This window comes from Brachyhypopomus gauderio, chromosome 2, assembly GCF_052324685.1.
Source record: "Brachyhypopomus gauderio isolate BG-103 chromosome 2, BGAUD_0.2, whole genome shotgun sequence".
NCBI classification, from domain to species: domain Eukaryota; kingdom Metazoa; phylum Chordata; class Actinopteri; order Gymnotiformes; family Hypopomidae; genus Brachyhypopomus; species Brachyhypopomus gauderio.
In genome coordinates, this window is record NC_135212.1 from 23,876,769 (window position 1) to 23,895,336 (window position 18,568).

At 40.1% G+C, this 18,568-nt stretch overlaps 1 protein-coding gene across 1 annotated transcript; it reads left to right on the forward strand.

Annotated features, from left to right (window-relative positions):
- The first annotated feature begins 5,216 nt into the window (after window positions 1–5,216).
- Window positions 5,217–17,336, forward strand: calb2a (calbindin 2a). Its single transcript, XM_076992131.1, has 11 exons — window positions 5,217–5,484; window positions 8,664–8,740; window positions 9,336–9,425; window positions 10,191–10,271; window positions 12,420–12,476; window positions 13,014–13,091; window positions 14,945–15,000; window positions 15,087–15,126; window positions 15,207–15,260; window positions 16,451–16,519; window positions 16,613–17,336. The coding sequence occupies exons 1-11, from the start codon at window positions 5,391–5,393 to the stop codon at window positions 16,727–16,729; spliced, it is 813 nt and encodes a 270-aa protein (XP_076848246.1). The 5' UTR covers window positions 5,217–5,390; the 3' UTR covers window positions 16,730–17,336.
- The last annotated feature ends 1,232 nt before the right edge of the window (window positions 17,337–18,568 follow it).

Below are 18,568 nucleotides of genomic sequence, written 5' to 3' on the forward strand. Positions count from 1 at the left end.
ATTATCTATTTGTGTGTGTGTGTGTGTGTGTGTGTGTGTGTGTGTGTGTGTGTGTGTGTGTGTGTGCGCGCGCACGTTGAGTGCAAACATGGCATACATTCTATGAGTAACATTACTGAATGTAAAGGCATCCCACCTCACCCCCCGTGTTATTGATTGTTTATGCTGACCTGTCCTACAAGCAGAGCTGTGAAGTTTACAGTAGACATTTCTCAAGGGATGAGGGTAAGATCCTCCCGCTGTTATACATGAAGAGAGACATACTCGCTGTAAATGGAAAACCCAATGAAACGTGATTACATTTGAGATAATGGCTTCTGTGGACGTGTGGGGAATAAACCCGTCTTGGCCGACTGCTGAGCATTCAGTAACTGTAGTTCAGATGAAGGCCAGGAAATGACACAATCAAGAGGAAAAGAAGATTACTGCTTTCAAAATGGGTGATGTGGTGTTTTGTTGATTTAGATCACTCAAAAGCATCTCTCACAACAAAATTGATATTCCTGAAACCTTTAATAAGATGGTTCTGAAAAAGAGATCTGAATCACATTTCTTGTGCCAAACTAAAGCCCTTATTCAGCACTTCATTTCATCACATCTTTGCCACTGGCTAGCGCAGTGGAAACTGCCTGGCGTGATGACCTGTGCGCTACCTCTGCTGTTCTCTAGGTTATAATATACAGCGCTCAGACAAAATAATTCAGGTGACTGGGTTGCTCTCATGGGTTCTTTCATAATGGCTCTCACTCAGCTCTACAGAGACACCTCATTATGTCTACTTTGACACAACTGCAGTAGAGCTCTTAGGTGTTTGTCTCTCAGGGATTTAAAGGCAGTGGTCCACTAATAGTCTCAGCCATTCTCGTTCCTGTTGTGTCCTTTGTCACGGGTTTGCATCTCACCGATTCTCCATCATCATGCTGATTCATTTGAGCAGATTCTCAGCTGTCCCACTGTGGGCACTGCGATGGAGAACCTCTGCAGAAAGGCAAGCACACGTCAGCCTGTCAGCGTTCTCTGAACAGAACCGTCCCAGAACACCACGCTTTTGTCTGGGCCGGTACTGAACCGAGTAGCCCTTATATTGACATGAGGAGTCTTGTCATTCACTGACTGTACTTGGGAACATTACATGTCATTTCTTTGGTTTTCACGGTCATGGTGAATGACTTGAAATAAAAATACTGGGTCTTATATATCCAGTACTATCTGAAAGAAAAAAGTGTCAAAATTTGTAGCAGTATTGAGAAATCAATGGAATAACACTAGTGACCTCTAAGGTATAGTTATAAATATTGACGACTGTGGGTCTTGGTCAGGGACACAGTTCAATGGCTAGAGCCAGATGGTGATGGGAAGAATCTTTTCCTTGTAATACTGAGTTTTAACTGGCCAGGACACCATTAAATATGAATTATGGATTATGACCCAACAGTTCTTTGACCTGCAGCCACTCTGGGAGATTTATTTCACAAGGTTATTAGAATAACATAATGTGAGGAAGATGAGCCTATGTTGTTTTATGTGACAGTGAGTGTGCTAAAGTGTCCCATACTGTGAGTTGATTAGATTGATGAGATGAAGAAGTTCTGCTCTTGCATTTTTAATCTCACTAATCAAGTGCAATGAGACAATATAGTGCACTAACACATACGTGTTTCTTGTACTGCTTTAACACCTGTATCACAAATGTCTTAAATGATCTATAGCTGTGTTTCTTATAAATTAAATATTTGTGGCTGCAGCTTGGTCATCCATCTGCTGTGTTATCGGTTCAAAGGTTTTGCAAGAATATCCTTAGCACTTCTTCGAAATTACATGCAGCCTTTTTAAGATCAGCTGCTATTGTCAACTCCATGGGCAGACAGGAAGAGTAGTTATGCCCCGGGTTATCTGATATCTACACGACAAAAGCATCATCCAGTGTGCTTTGAATGTGACAGCAAGGTAGCATGATCAGAGCGGGGCAGGTAGTCAATAACGCATCTGGCGGCCCAGTCGCCTGGTGTTCGGCTGGGGTATCAGTGGGGGGCCTGCTGATGGGTGAGCAGGCCCCTTGTGCAGCCTTTGTTCAACATGGATGTCTCAGCCTATTTCCTTTGCCTCTTTTGTCACCGTGCAATTGAGTCGGTGTTTATTGAGGAGGCAAGGAGAGATGGATTTTCATTTTAAAATAAGATGTGCCGCCGTGGGAGATGTGATTGAGACACTGACACCCCTCCACTGAGATATATGCACGGCTGTTCACACTTCTAGCTCTTTTTCTATTTTCTCCTATATTACATTCTTCTACTGAGATCTCCCTGTCTCTGTCTCTCTCCCTCTATCTGATGTCAGTCGTCCGTGGTGGAGAAAATACATTACTGTGTCTATCTTACAGTAAGTAAAGTCTCCGGGTCTGAAGTGGCCCCATCTCCAAGGATGACACTCAGTGCAGGCCTGCACAGAGGATACAGGGAGTTTGCCATAACATGTTCAGCTTCCTAATGCATGCTGTGTCCCTTTGGGTGATCTCTTCTCCCCTTCCTGTCTGTTATATGAGTGTCTCTTCATCAGAGTCTCATCTCACCTATTAAAAGTTGCAGTGCTGATTAGAAAGAGACAAAAACGAGACAAAGAGACATAAAGGTCTGGGTGGGCAGAGTGGGAATGTCTGAAAATGTAAAAATGTGTGTGTGTGTGTGTGTGTGTGTGTGCGTGCGTGCGTGCGTGCGTGCGTGCGTGCGTGCGTGCGTGTGTGTGTGCGTGTGTGTGTGTGTGCGTGCGTGCGTGCGAAAATGTTATTTTCACAAATTCATATTTATATTTTCCTGTTGCATATTTAAAAACATGATTATTTCATGTGTATTAAAAGCAATGGTTTACTAGATATTGATCAAAATGGAACGGGTGAGTCTGAGATGCCTCTGTGTTTCAGGGATGAGGAGGAGTCAACTCAGGTGACACTTTGAATAATACAGAACAAACCAATTTAAGGACTTTCTCAGATGAGAACAGGTTTGCACATACTCCTGTCACATTCCTGAACATCCCAACATCCATTCTGGAAACTGTGAGCCATTTGCTCTGATATCCACTGCTCTACTGCATAATGCAGAAGCCGGCTGGCCCAAGACTACGGCACTGTGACCCATTCACTAATGGCCATAGCACACAGCATCCAAAATGCTTCTATGGGCAGTTCTGTGAGATGTGCTGTAAAAGCCTGAGAAAACCTCTCCTACTGGGGAGATCCAGTGTACGTCAGAGGTGAAGTGTCATGTTAGTTAGGCAGGGGAATATTACTCCAGGAGTGAATCTGAGTTTGTTGACTTGAATAGTGAAGAATGGAACTACAGCATCATTATCTGCCACTCATTCTATACCTTCTTTCTCCTCAGATCTCTCATTCTGTCAATCTTACAACCTGATTGCAACCTGTTTATTGCATGTAACCCTAACCATTTGTATCTTTTCATAGACATAAAGTCAAAAGAGCATATTGTTATTGTGAGACTGTGCTGCTGTAAGCCGATCCCCATCCATTTCAGCTCCACTGGAGCTGCAGACGACAAAGGTTTTCTCCAGGTCATTCATATTTCAGCACCAATTAGGAACCAGGCTGCCATTGCTCTGGCCTTCCAAGACCAGGATGCCACTTTCCCTCATCATACATACCACCAATCAGCAGTGCCCTTAAGATGAAGGTGAAGCAGTGTGGTAAATGACTTCTCCCTATAATACTAAATCCTGAGTACTATATTAGCTCCTGAGGCTGATTCTCGGCACTGCTCGGGTGAACCTGCACGACACACTCAGAACGTTCTCCACCATGGTCCCATGGACCCAGTGCTCTGTGCAATTTTATGTGTTTCCTGCTCCAACATAGGAGGCATTAAACACGTCAGCTCATAACGAAGGTCTTTAAGAGTTTATCTACAAAGGGTTCAGTTCACCTAAGGGCCGACAAATGTAATATGGATACAAAAAAGGAGATTGATCATGTTCATGCACTCTTATCCAAATGCAAAATACAAGGCAAGACAAAAGCTGCACGGGTTATTCATTATACAAATCCATAACTTACACGAGAGCCCTCTACTCTGCCGGTATAAAACATTAATCAAAGACCTGTGTTGATTAAACAGTGACTCTCAGACAGTTACCACCTTTGCCCCTCTTCAAAATCTGTCACTTAGCTATGAGCTTGCACTTGTAATACAAAATCAGTGTCCCGGAAAAAAAAAACCTCCCCAGAGACGGACCTCTTGGGAACATGTGAAGTGTGATTAGTGCGTGGAAATCTAATTAATTTGGCTTTGCTAGAGTTAGTTCAGGAAAACACTTGAAAATTGACGTTAAACCTTCTTGAGCAGCGCATACACGTCTCCTGTCGTTCAGTCGGGAGAAAGCGCGTTGTAATTATCGCTGAGCTGTCAGTCCCTGCAGCAGGCGAGCATCAGGATGTTTCTCACATACTCACGTGACTCAGGCCGTCTTTCAGGGGATAGTACTAATCCGTGTGGATGAACGTGATGGCCAATGATGCTTCAGGCACAGTCTGAAGCCACTCATTGCTCACTATGGTAAATACCTCAATGAGGTGCTCATGTGATCAGTTATTTGCAAAAAAAAAAAAAAAACACAATTTCTCTCTCTCTCTCTCTCTGCTGTCTCACTCACTCACACACACACACACACACACACACACACACACACACACACACACACACACACACACACACACACACACACACACACACACACATACACTCACACATCCATTGATTCACACACATACACTCTCACGCACACACCTTTGCCCCCAGGTCCCCATTTAAACAGGGGAAACCATGGCAGTGTCATGCTTTCAACGTTACATTGTTCACACATATAATGTGTTCACAGGCCTATACCAAAAGCTTGCTCTGTACTTTCATAGCATGCAAAATGTTGCAGAATGAAGAAATGCTTGGATGAGCTTGACAACAAGAATATTTTTTCTTCCTATAAAGCTATTTGTTCCTGTATGTAAGTTTTAGGTATTATTTACATAATTGAGTTTGGGGAGACCAATTTATAATGCCGGTGTTCAGTGTCTGGGTACAGAACAACGCCTGACCCAGTTGAAGTTTTTCGGAAGGTCTCGGTGCGCTGAGCATCGCTTTACGCATGAAGAGAGGAGGGTTTCACGTCCCTAGCCACATACCACGCATCAGCAGATGCGCGCAAGCTGAGCCTGACGGTACTGGGGCTACTGCGCCACCTGCACGCTACTGGAAGGATTGCAGCGTTTTCGCTCATTTAAAAGCACCGGCAGCGCACGGTTGGTAACAGTGAGAATCGGTGTCTGACAAAGTAAACGTTCACCGGGGATTTTCTTGCGTACAAGGGAGAAATAAACGAAAAGCATGGCAAACAAAGCGCAACAGCCTCCTTATCTTCACTTGGCGGAACTGACGGCATCCCAGTTCCTTGAAATCTGGAAACATTTTGATACCGATGGTGAGTAAGGAACAAAGTTATCCAAAGGTATTGTACATGATTACTGTTGACTAAGTGAGACGCTCCCAAGGACGTTTGAAAAAGATAAAAAATTTAAAGGGTATTGAGATTTCACAGTAGATGAACAAAATATTATTCCAAGACATTTTTGAGGAAATGTTTTCATTAACATGTGAGAAAGGAAAATATATTAAAGGACAAGTTGTTATATTCTTAGTCCGTACACAGACGTACTGGCATAGTTGGATCGCGCTTTTGTCACTTGACCTCAGAGTTCATATGCTACTGTGGTCTTATCGGATTTTGTTTTATACTTATCAAGAATTACTCATTGTTGTTGAGAATTTATTTACGATAGATTTCAAGATGACTCCAGACAAATTTAGCAGACGTTGCCTTAGTAACACAAGAACTCCACAGAAAGCCTCGTGTTCATTAGTGAAGAATATCATGAAAAAGGATGAACATCAGATTTAAGTGAACTAACTGGAAAAGTGTCTGCAATCTTTGAACCTCTAGATTTAATTTAAAGTCGTGATACACTGGTCCAGACGGAATCCAAGTTTAGCTTAAGTGGTGAACCGCAATGTGGTATGGTGCGCTATGGCACAGAGAAGTCCACGCATCGGTGATTATAAACTGTACTGCTTGTCGTATACAAGTTCAACCTTTGCAATATGTTCTGCTGTGTGGACGAGTTCACTTCACCAGCACTGTACAGGCAGGCTGCGCAAATCTGTTCCATAACGCGTGCGGGTTGACAGAGCGGACTTGGCACAGGTGACGGTTTGGCCGTTGGGCGACAACTTAAATTCCGCTGTTTCATAGGTCTGTAGATAAAGTTTGAGAATAAACAATTTTAAGGAAAAATCTTTAAGCCATTACACATTTTTTTAATTGTTGGACGATGTTTGGGGTATTTTGGGGGGTCTAGCAAAACAGGCCAATATAATTGAACGTGGAATGATAAGACGGCTAATTTATAATAGATATTAAATGTATGAAAGCAAACTGAAAAGAAGTCATTTAAACCACAATATCATGTATCGTATATAAGAATTATCAAAGTCTTCGACGTGGTGGGCTTCTATAGCTAATAAATAGTGAGCTTTATACCAGTCCATTAATTTGGATTTTAACGAATACATGGGGCCCAGAGATAAGAATAGTGTCTATAGCCATAGTTTGTTTCAAATTAATGTTCTGTACGGTAATTAAAACAATAAACTATGAAAATAAACGTCTTCTCAAGTCAATTCGTTTGTTGGCACGTTAAAAGACCTATGGCATCTTTAGAACAAAGTAATAAATCAACCTATAGTTTTGTATGGGATACCTGTGTATTAAGTACATTCACTTATATTCATTCACCCTACAGACCCTCTGTATTTGCATTAATGGTTTAAAGGATCGGAGTTTATTGCCAATCATTTATTGTGAAATTTTAAGAATTTCCAAGAGCATTTGGCTTTATATTAATTATTACAAAAGGGAATTTTGCTGTAGAAATGGATTCCACTTAATTACAATAAAGGGCCCCAATCTCAGCAAAGTCCAGTTCCAAAGCAATCCTATAAGGCATTCAAAAGTCTCTATTTTTACTTGACTAGCTCTGTTCTACCAATATCTGTTATGGGCTTATGAGCAGTGGCGGAGCCAAAGGGGGGGCAGGGGTGGCAATTGCCACCCCCAAGAGAGCCCTTGCCACCCCACTGGAAATGGTAATCTTAAGAGAAAATATGTGTTTCCTTTCGTTCATCATTTGTATATGGACCCCTCTGATAAAGCCTTGGTCACCCTTTGGCCACCCCTTGAAAAAAAGTCTAGCTCCACCACTGCTTATGAGATAACTAGATGGCATGGATATGAGTCCAAATTGGCTACAGAAAATAAATTAATACTACATACTATTGTCAAATATTGGTGAAAATACTAATACATAATATAAGATAATGAATGTGCTTAAATCATTTGACTACCATATTTATTTATTTTTATCAGTTACCATATTTATCAGTAAAACTATTTCAAACCATTGGTTTTGTAGTAAATCATGCACACATTCTAGAATCATGAAATGCGTATTGTATGTATTTCTCTGCTGTGGATAATCTGTTTCATTGTATTGAAAATGAATCAAGTACAATTAACTGTTTTAATTGCAAATTGAATGTAATGCAAAGGAATAGCCGTTCATATATCATTAGGAATAAAAACAGCAATTGGTTTCTCCCTACATATGCCAGGGTATTTGGATAAAATGTAATTAAAGTGGATGACCTCACTATTCATCACAATAGACCAATTAAGTACTCAATTGCACTGAGCTGAGTCAGAACTCAATGTATAATCAATGTGCAGTTGTTGAGATAATGAAAGTCACAGGGCATTGCTGGCACTGCAGTGGTTTAGCATATTGGCATATGTCTCCTATTTGTACACACTGTATTTGTTTATTAGTTTGTGGGTATTGTAAATACCAGAGAGAGAGAGAGAAAGATAGAGAGCTTGATTTTCGTTCTGTAAATGCCACTGTTGTAAAATGAATTGAAAGTCTCTAGAGAGACTGTTCAAACATGTTGCATTTACAGTAGCCCTTCATCTTAATCTGTTTAATCTGCATATACATGCACAGATTTCCTTTATTTCCTGATACGGGAAATTGCGCACAGGTAAAAAAAAAATATATATATATATATTATATATGAAAGTCTCTAGAGATTGAAGGATTGAAGATAGAAGATAGACTGTTCAATATATATATATAATGGCAAATTGGGTTGGAATCTCAATAGTTCCCATTTTAGTCTTTTCGACTAAGTTAAACTTAAAAGGTAACCACAGAACCCACAGAAGGTTTCCCAGTTAGAGCCAAAGTGGGAAAAAAATATGCTCATAGCACACTTGGGAGGACAGCCGTCAAGAGTTTTTAATTAAGCCCTGTAGTTACCCTGGTTTGGATGCCAGCCAGCAAACCAATACTGAAAGTCAGCCAGCTTTATAGAAAGTCTGCCATCCAGCCAATGATCTACTTTATGTCAAGTGTCCATTATCAGACAGTGTCCATAGTCACTGCCCCAGCACATAAACCAGAACGCTGAGGAATATTTTGAACTCTAACTCTAAATGTATGTACTTCAGATTTCAAATGTTATTGTAATATGGATCTCATATTACAGGAAATGGCTACATCGAGGGCAAAGAGCTCGAGAACTTCTTTAGAGAGCTGGAGACAGCCCGGCGAGGAGCAGGTGTGGTAAGTAAACGCAAAAGTGACATCAGAATTAGGTGGCACAGAGACAGCGAGTACGTTTAGATGGCAGTCTGCACTAAGAACCCTACACACTTTAAGTGAAGAGTGAATTTATACCAAAAATGCTTTTGAACAGAGTGATTCAAGTCAAGTCCTTCAAGTCCTTGCAAAAATGGCTCGCATCACCATTTTGTCCTAGCCTGTGTAAATTAAACACTGTAGTCATGACAGCCCCTGGCTGATGGCATAGACAGCATGTATATGAAGTCTTAGCAAGGAGATGGGGAAAGAGTTTTCATTTTCTTGACTGTCAAACAGCGAAAGTGAGAAGTCTCAGAAATTGTGTCTAATAAATGTATCTTACAGCCCCATAAATTCAGTAACTTAACTAGCCTACAGATCTTTCCAAAAGCACCCATAAACTGACTTGACTTTCTTTACATGACAGGATTATTATGTACAGTATTGAATCTGCAATATTAGGAGCTTGAAAACATTAAACAGACATGAACACAAAATAAACTGAAATGAAGGTGATTGTTGCTAGTGTATAGCTCACACTCAAGCAGAGTCTTCCCTGAATACTGGTATGTTTCAGGACCCCACAAACGCATCTTTCAGAGAGAAGATGAGAGAGTTTATGCAGAAATTCGACAAGAACAAAGATGGTAGGATTGAGATGTCAGAGGTAAGAATTTGCATGGTTCCAAAAATGGAGTCAGTCGCAACAGCACTTGTCGAGGACGGATGGCTGATGACCTTTAAGACGATAGATTTTCAGATTCAATCTGTTAGTTTTATGCTTCAGAATGACAGGGGGCAGTGCGCATTCTCCATTTAATCTTCACACTTGTCATTTACTCTCAGCACCATCAGAGAGAAAAAACACCTTTCTCTTTTCTCATCTCTCCTCTCATGTATCTGTTTCTCTTTTCTCATCTCTCCTCTTATGTATCTGTTTCTCTTTTCTCATCTCTCCTCTCATTTTTCTTTCTTTTCTCATATCTCCTCTCACATATCTGTTTTTCTTTTCTCATCTCTCCTCTCATGTATCTGTTTCTCTTTTCTCATCTGGGCTGGACAAAAAAAATCATCTATTTTAAATTGTTGTGACTTATTCTAATCCTTTTTAGTTTATTTAAACTCTTGTTGCCTATTCCCTTGTAAAGTGTCCTTGTGTGTCTTGAAAGGTGCTTATAAATAAAATTCTATTATTATTATTATTATTATTATTATCTCTCCTCTCATTTCTCTTTCTTTTCTCATCTCTCCTCTCATGTATTCCTTTCTCTTTTCTCATCTCTCCTCTCATTTCTCTTTCTTTTCTCATCTCTCCTCTCATGTATTCATTTATCTTTTCTCATCTCTCCTCTTCATTTATCTTTTCTCATCTCTCCTCTCATTTCTCTTTCTTTTCTCATCTCTTCTCTCACGTATCCGTTTCTCTTCCAAGCTGGCCCAGATCCTACCGACAGAAGAAAACTTCCTGCTCTGCTTCAGACAGTTTGCAAGCACCAGCTCTGAGTTCATGGCGGTAAGAAATTAGACTGATTCCTTTTTGTAGCAAATCTACACTGTGGTGGCTGTCTGAATCAGGAGTGATACTTCAAGGGACAAGTACTACTATGTCCACTCCATTTCTGGTACAATGAGTTGATATAGTAGTAAAACACATGTTGGCTATTAATACACATTAGCTATAATTTGTATTGAGATGTATGAGTTATTTCACCACAAACACACCATACATAAAAAGGATTTTATATGGTAGCAAAACATCACTGCTACCATATTATCCATACTTTTTGGATAATGTGTTTTAGCCAGTGTAACAGGGTCAATCAGGAAAACAGGTTTTCTACAAATTTGAAAGACTAATGAACTGGTTTTAGGTTTTATGGTAGACTGTCTCTACAGCACATATAAGCACACTGAAGCTATCTTATAAATATGTCATAGAGTTAATTAAGAAAGTTGGAATTGGATCCAGATGCATTATAAAATCTTAATCATGACTTTAAAATAGCTCAATGGAACTGAATATGTTTCCAGATTAAGCATACCAAACACTGATATTAAGATCCTTACGATTGCCAAAAGATTGTCTTTTAGATAAATGAAATCACATTGAATGTGTAGTGTATAAGTTATCACTTCTCTTTGTCAGGTGTTATATTCCTAAACACACATTAACAGGGGTATACAGCTCTACCGCAAGAATGAGGTCATCAGTGGCCAATATAACCCTACAATTATCTCCTCTGCTATAATCTATAGCACATCTGTGCTTATCAAGTGCATCTGAACATGGTATAGAATACTGATTGGGGTCAGATTGGGTTTACAGGATGGTGACAGGCAATGTAGCTCTGCCTGCCATTAAAATAACCATTTATGTCCACAATAGACAAGGGCCTTTCTAAGAACTCTCTTCTTATCATTGCCCTAATCGCATTAGAGCAAGGAAATTTCCTCTGACCTGTCTAGATTCAAGTCAAAGCGAGTGGTAATTAGATGGGAAAGCGGTCTACTCCAGCGATAGGCAATTTTCATCACTCTACTTTCTAATGTTCCTTTACTCAGCCCATTCATGTTACTGAGAAAAAACCCAGTCACATGAAACTGATGAGAAAACTTCAAATGGATCTTTTTCATTCTGTGACTTGGATCAAAATGAAGGATTTTAAGATGATTTGGTGGACAGATCAACTCTCATCATTACATTATGTGAAACTGTGAAAGAACAGTCATAAATGGGGAAGGGGGACCATTTTAATCACCCAGTGTGCTGGGCAAACCTTTATATATAGAGTGAGGAAGTACACACTTCCATTTTCAGAGTAATACATTATAGATAGGACTGTTAGTCTCTGCAGACCTGAGAAAGCACAGCATCAATCTTTGATAAGAACCCTTGCAGGAAACAGGGAGATTAAAACAGGAATTAAATTGCATTTTGCACTTCTTGTTACAATGCACAGCTGAGCTGAATAGAAACTAGACATGGACAAGTAAGTGTGGCCGTTCTAACAAAGACAAAATTTCCTTATGGAATGTTACTTTAATCGACAATGGAACTTAACAGAAGTGGCTTTACATATGTAGTAATTGACAAAGTTTAACATCATTTACATATGCAGTAATTGACAAAGTTTAACAGAATTTACATATGCAGTAATTGACAAAGCTTAATGCAATCTACATGTGCCGTCATGACAACCACCACAATTACCAGAGGGTTAAACTCCTGCAGACTTCGTTCACAGCCAGGAGAGTGGAGCCTGTGATATGATGTGAGTGCAGGGATGCAAGAGTGACTGTACCTACTGCATGACTGATTACTGATGATCTGAGTGAGCTGGCAAAATAATCAACTGTCAAAATGTACTCCCTCAAAATCTCTATAATAATAATAATAATAATAATAATAATAATAATAATAATAATAATAATAATAATTAGATGGATAAGAATAATTATTCCTAAATCTTTAAAATCAATTCCAATGCTGATACATAAAATGAACCAATGACATTTAAAAAACATTTTTGGTGTCATGTTAATGGGGAGTGGGATCTTTGAAAGTTCATTAATATAGGGATTTAAATCATTTAAATATACCAATAAGGTTCAATAACTTATGTAAGAATGTGTGACTTATTTTGTTTATGTCTGTCTGAAGGCCTGGCGAAGATATGACACAGACCGCAGTGGCTACATTGAAGCAAATGAGCTGAAGGTAAGATATAGACGAACATAGACAGACCTACAATCCCTGTGCAGTCCCTGCAGAAACTATAACTACGTCCATTGGTGCTAAGGTACTATGGTGCTATGGTGCTAAGATGGTGCTAAGATGGTGCTAAGGTACTTTGCCCATCTCAAACATTGTGTTGTACAATTTACCCCCCAAAAACCAGTGAATCAGACTGGACCAGATGTGGTGGCGTTTTGCAGTGGGGGTGCTGCTCTGCGGCCCGTGACAGACCCGTGTGGTGCTGCCCTCCTTTGACTGGAGAGGCAAATGAAAAGCATGCAAATGATTCTAGCATTGGCCAGTGACACCCAAAGGGAACATTCAAATCTCTGCATCAGCTCCCAGCATACAAATAATCACACACAGGAACACAGTTTTCAAAGGACAAATGAATTGCAAATGTTTCACAGTCCACTTGTCACTTAGGTGATTTATTAGTGGGCCATGCTCTTTCACACATACATGCTCGACTTTTACAGTGGCTGATGTCTTATGATCGTGATGTGTCCTTTTTTCTAGGGCTTTCTCTCAGACCTGCTTATCAAGGCTAACAGACACTATGATGACCAGAAACTGCAGGAATACACACAGACAATTGTAAGTACATGTTTGAGGACTCATTCAGAGGATAGACCCAGTGGTGTGTAACTCTGATGGTCACTTTAACTACCCCTAAAAGGAGGCCATCACATTCACCCAGAAAGAAGACATTCGGTAACAAGGATATAGACACTACAACACAATTAAAACCATAATTTCTAGTTAGGAAACAAGGCTGATCAATCTCACCTTCTGGCTTAAATTCGGCAGTGTACATGAGGTATAAATGTAATTTTTCCAACTCTTTGAAAGGTAAAGACGTGCTGACCGCTGAAAACTAAAGTCATTGTTACTTTTCGTTGGATTACCATTTAGAGACTTTATGTGATTAGCCAGTAGACTGTGTTAAAGCAATGAAATACAAGCTATTTACTTTGAGACGTGTGGTGTAGTAAATGAAGCATGTGGTCCTTTTATATGCTTTTATGTGCTCCTTTAGATCAGTGCATTACTCCTTCTTCAGAATGCTGAAAAAGGCCAGGCTGCAAATGGCCAGTCTCTGTACTGAACACCCTACATTTCATTGGTCAAATTTCCTGTCATTTTGCTAATAGACGTCATTACAGAATCCAAATATACCCAGAATGGGCACATACACGGCAATGACTCCCTGCAGCCATACTAGCGAATGGTTTCGTTTTCTCCCATTATCAAACAGAAATGTGTCCAATAGTAATCAAGAATGTGTCAATTATGAATAGGCTTGGTTTTTTTTATTTGATTTATGAAATGTATTTGTATTATTTTAATCCAATTTTTGGTTACTCCTTAAAGAGAGCTGACTACAAACCACTGGCAACACCCAGGCCCGTAGCCAGCATTGTGATGGGGGGGGGTCTTTTTCCCCCAAAAGTGGACTTCATTTGGCTCTCTACTCCAACGCCCCCTAAATACACGAGCACACTTCAAAACTTTTAATTTAGACATATTTTATTCATTATAAGCAAGGTTGCCAACTTTTAAAAATCACTAGGCGTGAGATTTGATTTGGGGTGTGTGTCAAACGTTGACGGGGGGGGGGGGGGGGGGGGGTTATGTCTTATATGTTTCCTCTATGCTGCGCCTAAAGCGATCGATCACCAGTGGTTGGCACCAGAGCAAACTAGTAACTCATTGAAGAGATTAACAATTCATTCATTGAATAGCCTACCTATCTTGAGGGGCATGTGTTCGAACTAACCCTTCGATCCCCCCTGGCTACGGGCCTGACACCTAACAACCCTTTATAATAAAGGGTTCTCTTTTGTATCAACTTACATGGCTTGTAATACTCAAGAAGCCAATGGACTTTTTCAAAGTAAGCAAATGGTTTCTGCAAAAGGACAGTGAACACTGAAGTGCACACCACTTAGTTTAAGTTTTACATAGAAATTAAATTAAATAACATGCTCTAATGCACTGAGAAGCTATTAGCCTGCACAATGGCGATCCTGTCCACTGAAAAATCACCACTGTTGAATTAACACTTATGGTGTTTCTTCACTGGAACGCCATTAGTCTTGCTGGCCTTAAATAAATATGTCCTGAGTTAATGAATCCTTGGTGTTTCCATTCTGTAATAATCTGATTATCTGGGCCCAGATTATCATGTACCCACTTACATATATGTCTTCTTCAGCACAGCTAGATTACTGGGTATTAAACTTTTAATTCCAGGGAAAGGTACATACCAACATATTATATATTTATAATAATATATATTATTATAATCATATATTATTATATTATATATTTATCAGTATGACAATATGTGTACTCCTTGGGAATTCAACCCATAGTACTCATTAATGTTTAGAGGCTCTGATGTCTCTCTCTCTCTCTCTCTCTCTCTCTCTCTCTCTCTCTCTCAGCTCAAGATGTTTGATCTGAACGGAGATGGGAAGTTGGGTCTCTCTGAAATGGCCAGGTGAGGAAAGCTCTAGCTGATAAGCACAACTCTCACTTATAAAATCGTTTTTCTAATGGCTTGTTGACTGCTCGTCTCTTTTTTAGGCTTCTACCAGTCCAGGAAAACTTCTTATTGAAATTCCAGGTAAGATCACAACTTTATAAGCTGCATGTATACACCAAAGACTAAAGAACACCAAGCATTAAGTTTCTTTTGTATTGCAGGGTGTAAAACTGACTGCTGAGCAGTTCAATGCCATCTTCACGTATTATGACAAGGTAATGTGCAATTCTTCATTAATAGGAATGCATGACTGTTGGCAGGCAGCCAACAGCAGCTTTCAGTACAGTGGGGGAAACCTGAGGGAGTTTTCTTATCGCTGGTTATGTCTGGTGCACCTCACTCTCTGATTCCGTCATGAATCCATTTTGCATGCAAATGGCAAGTGTTTTCATTCACCTCAGCAGGTAAACGACTGTGAGTAGCACACCTGTACTTTCTGTCTTGAGTAGACTCAGGATATCATTTGCCTAACAATGGCTTTTGGGTGTCACAATTGCAAATGCAAATTGCAAAGGGGATTGTGGACCAACAGAAATGCACCCTTATGTACAAAACATTTGCAACGGTCATTCCTTTGTCTCTGTGTCCTATCACACCATTTATATAGCGGCAATGTCCTTAGTATTAGTATGTTATTTAAAAAATAGTTATAGTAAATCCCTTTTTTGCTGGGTCAGTGGGCTTCCACAGACACTATTTCTGCTGCATTCATCTGGGCAGACAGACGAGATCTCCATTCTGCAGTAACAAACTCTCTGCCTTTTTTATTTGGCCTAAAAGTTCAAGCCAAACTCTCCCCCTTCTGGCGTGTACGTGCTCAGCGCAAATCGACTATGATGACTGCAGAAAAACGCTGATAATGAATAAAACGTAGGCTGAGCATGCAGCAGGTGCATCACACACTAAACACTATCCTGCATAAACGTGGTGGTGTGTGTCCTGTACCATCCCCCCCCCCCCCGCCATCTGAACCATGGGCGGCTGCAAGGCATCATTACTGAATCATGGATGAAGGAAAATAATAATTAAAGTCAAGTGGGAGGCACTGCAGGTCGAGTGAATGATAATGCAGCTAGCAGCGCATAATGTGGCAGACACAGATGAACACAACGTTAGACTGCTTGCAAAGCAACAAGGATGACCTCCCCCATCACCCAGAGTTTGGTCGTTTGCATAATAACACCCCCTCTCCTATGTAATTTCACAGAGTTACGATGACATCAACCAAAGTCTATAAGTCAGTAAACACTGAAACAGTGAAATGGTCTTGTGAGTTAGTCGTAAGTGTTAACAAACCTCAGGGAGATATCCTTTGGTCGTCCCCTCTGTAATGACAGTCAGCTCCTCATGTACAGTGCACAGGGCATTTGTTGAAACCTGATGTATTCTCTCTGCGCTTTATAAGGATGGAAATGGCTACATTGATGAGCAGGAGCTGGAAGCCCTCTTGAGGGACCTCTATGAGAAGAACTCGGTGAGAGGACACAACCACTCACCAAGAGGATATGCCTTGTAATTGATGATGGTGTTTGAGACTGGTATACCATAATCCTCTGCTTGATCTTAGGAGGTAGACAGCAAGGACCTTACCGGCTTCAAGAGGAGCATCATGGCCTTGTCAGATGGGGGTAAACTATACCGCTCAGAGCTTGAGATTGTCCTTTGCCGGGAACCCCTGCCGTGAAGCCACACCCACTGGACTCACCTGTTTCACCTGTCCAAGCTGCCTGACTACAGTAACCATGTGCATGTGCCGGGCGTGACCCCATCCCTCAAGCCCGCGTGTTTTGAATGAATGTGCACTTCCAAGCACAATAAAGCCCTACATTTCATCTGCCCTTACCTATCCACCTACCCACTCCCCACTCCTCACTGCCCCAAATACAGACCAGACTGTTCAAGCTATGGTGTTGCCCTCTGCTCAGTTTTTAAAGTACACATATAAAAAAGAAGAGTTGACTGAACCTTATTAATGAAGAGATTTTAATGGATTGAATAAGAGTATGATTTATTTATTTGTTTGTTTGTCTATTTGTTAATTTATTTATTAAGTCCTTGGCTTTAAATGGTTTCTGGTTTTCTTCCCAGTCCAATATTATTTTCTTGGTTTAAATCTGTCCTCAGCCATTATTTAAATCTTAATCATTTCTGTTTGTTTTTGTTTGCTTTTTTGTTTGTTTGTTTTGGAAGGGGTGTGTACTGTTTTCTTTAGTTTATATGGTTATAGGATGTTACTGATCGATACTGATGTTACTAAGCATTAATAAAGGATATGTGAAGAATAGAATGTATTATTTATGGCTATGTTTGTTCTTTTTCAAACATCCATGTGAGCATGATTACTGAATTAACAGTAATTCAAACTTCATGTGGCCTTTAGATTAGCTCAAGAAAAGTGCGCAGAGAGCTTCATTGAATGGGTTTCCATGGTCGAGCAGCTGCAATGCAAAGCATCGGATGCAGTGGTGTAAAGCACGCCACCACTGGACTCTAGAGCAGTGCAGGCGTGTTCTCTGGAGTGACGAATCATGCTTCTCCATCTGGCAATCTGATGGACGAGTCTGGGTTTGACGGTTGCCAGGAGAACTTTGGTGGAACAGGTGGAACTTTTGGAAGTTTGGTGGAGGGGGGATTATGGTGTGGGGTTGTTCTAGTTGCAAAGGGTGGACCGATGTCATATTAAACCCTCTGGATTAGGAATGGGATGTCACTTAAGCTCATATCTGAGTCAAGAAAGGTGAGCAAATATTTTTGGCAATATAGTGTATTTTCACTAATTTTGCTGTTGATTCCAGATGTAGTTATTTTCAGTCGCTTCAGGTGAATACTTCTTTCTGAGATCAACTCAGTATTTCTAGTAAAATGTTATCTAACTATGTGCAGATGGCTTAAAATCAAAATGAATCATTTACATTTGCCTTGTTTTCTACATCCCATGCTAAAACTATCTCATCAATTAATCATTAGTGATTTTAAATATGTAATCCTAGGGCAGTATGGGTTTCATAAAGGGAGTTCCACTTTAAACATGAAATGGTGATGTTTATGCCAGGTGTCCAAACTGTTTTTTATGATCTCAACAAAATAACCAATTGGGATATATCAGAGCGGTGTGATCTGGAAATAGTATACAAATAAAATGGTTTGCAAGGTTCCAAATCAAGCACTACTACTGTATCCTATTCAGTTTCTGTAGTAAATTCTGGGGTTATAGAAAAGAATGCAAAAATGAATTGTGCATTTCTGTAGGATGTGTGGCACTGGACACATTAGTTTTCTGGCAGGCCATATCAAACATCTCCCAAGGGCCACACTGCATAGCCCTGGGCTAAAGTTAGTGAAGACACTTTGGTTTTGATGCCAAATTAAGCCAGTATTGATTTTAGCTTCTAATCCTTAGCCCAAAGAAATCCCTTAATTACATCATTCTTCTTTCCAAGCAAACAGGTGGTCAGAGATGAAAAGTAAACAGGAAATGAGTGATCAAATACTTTCCTACTTTCCTTTCTCAAGAACAAGCTCA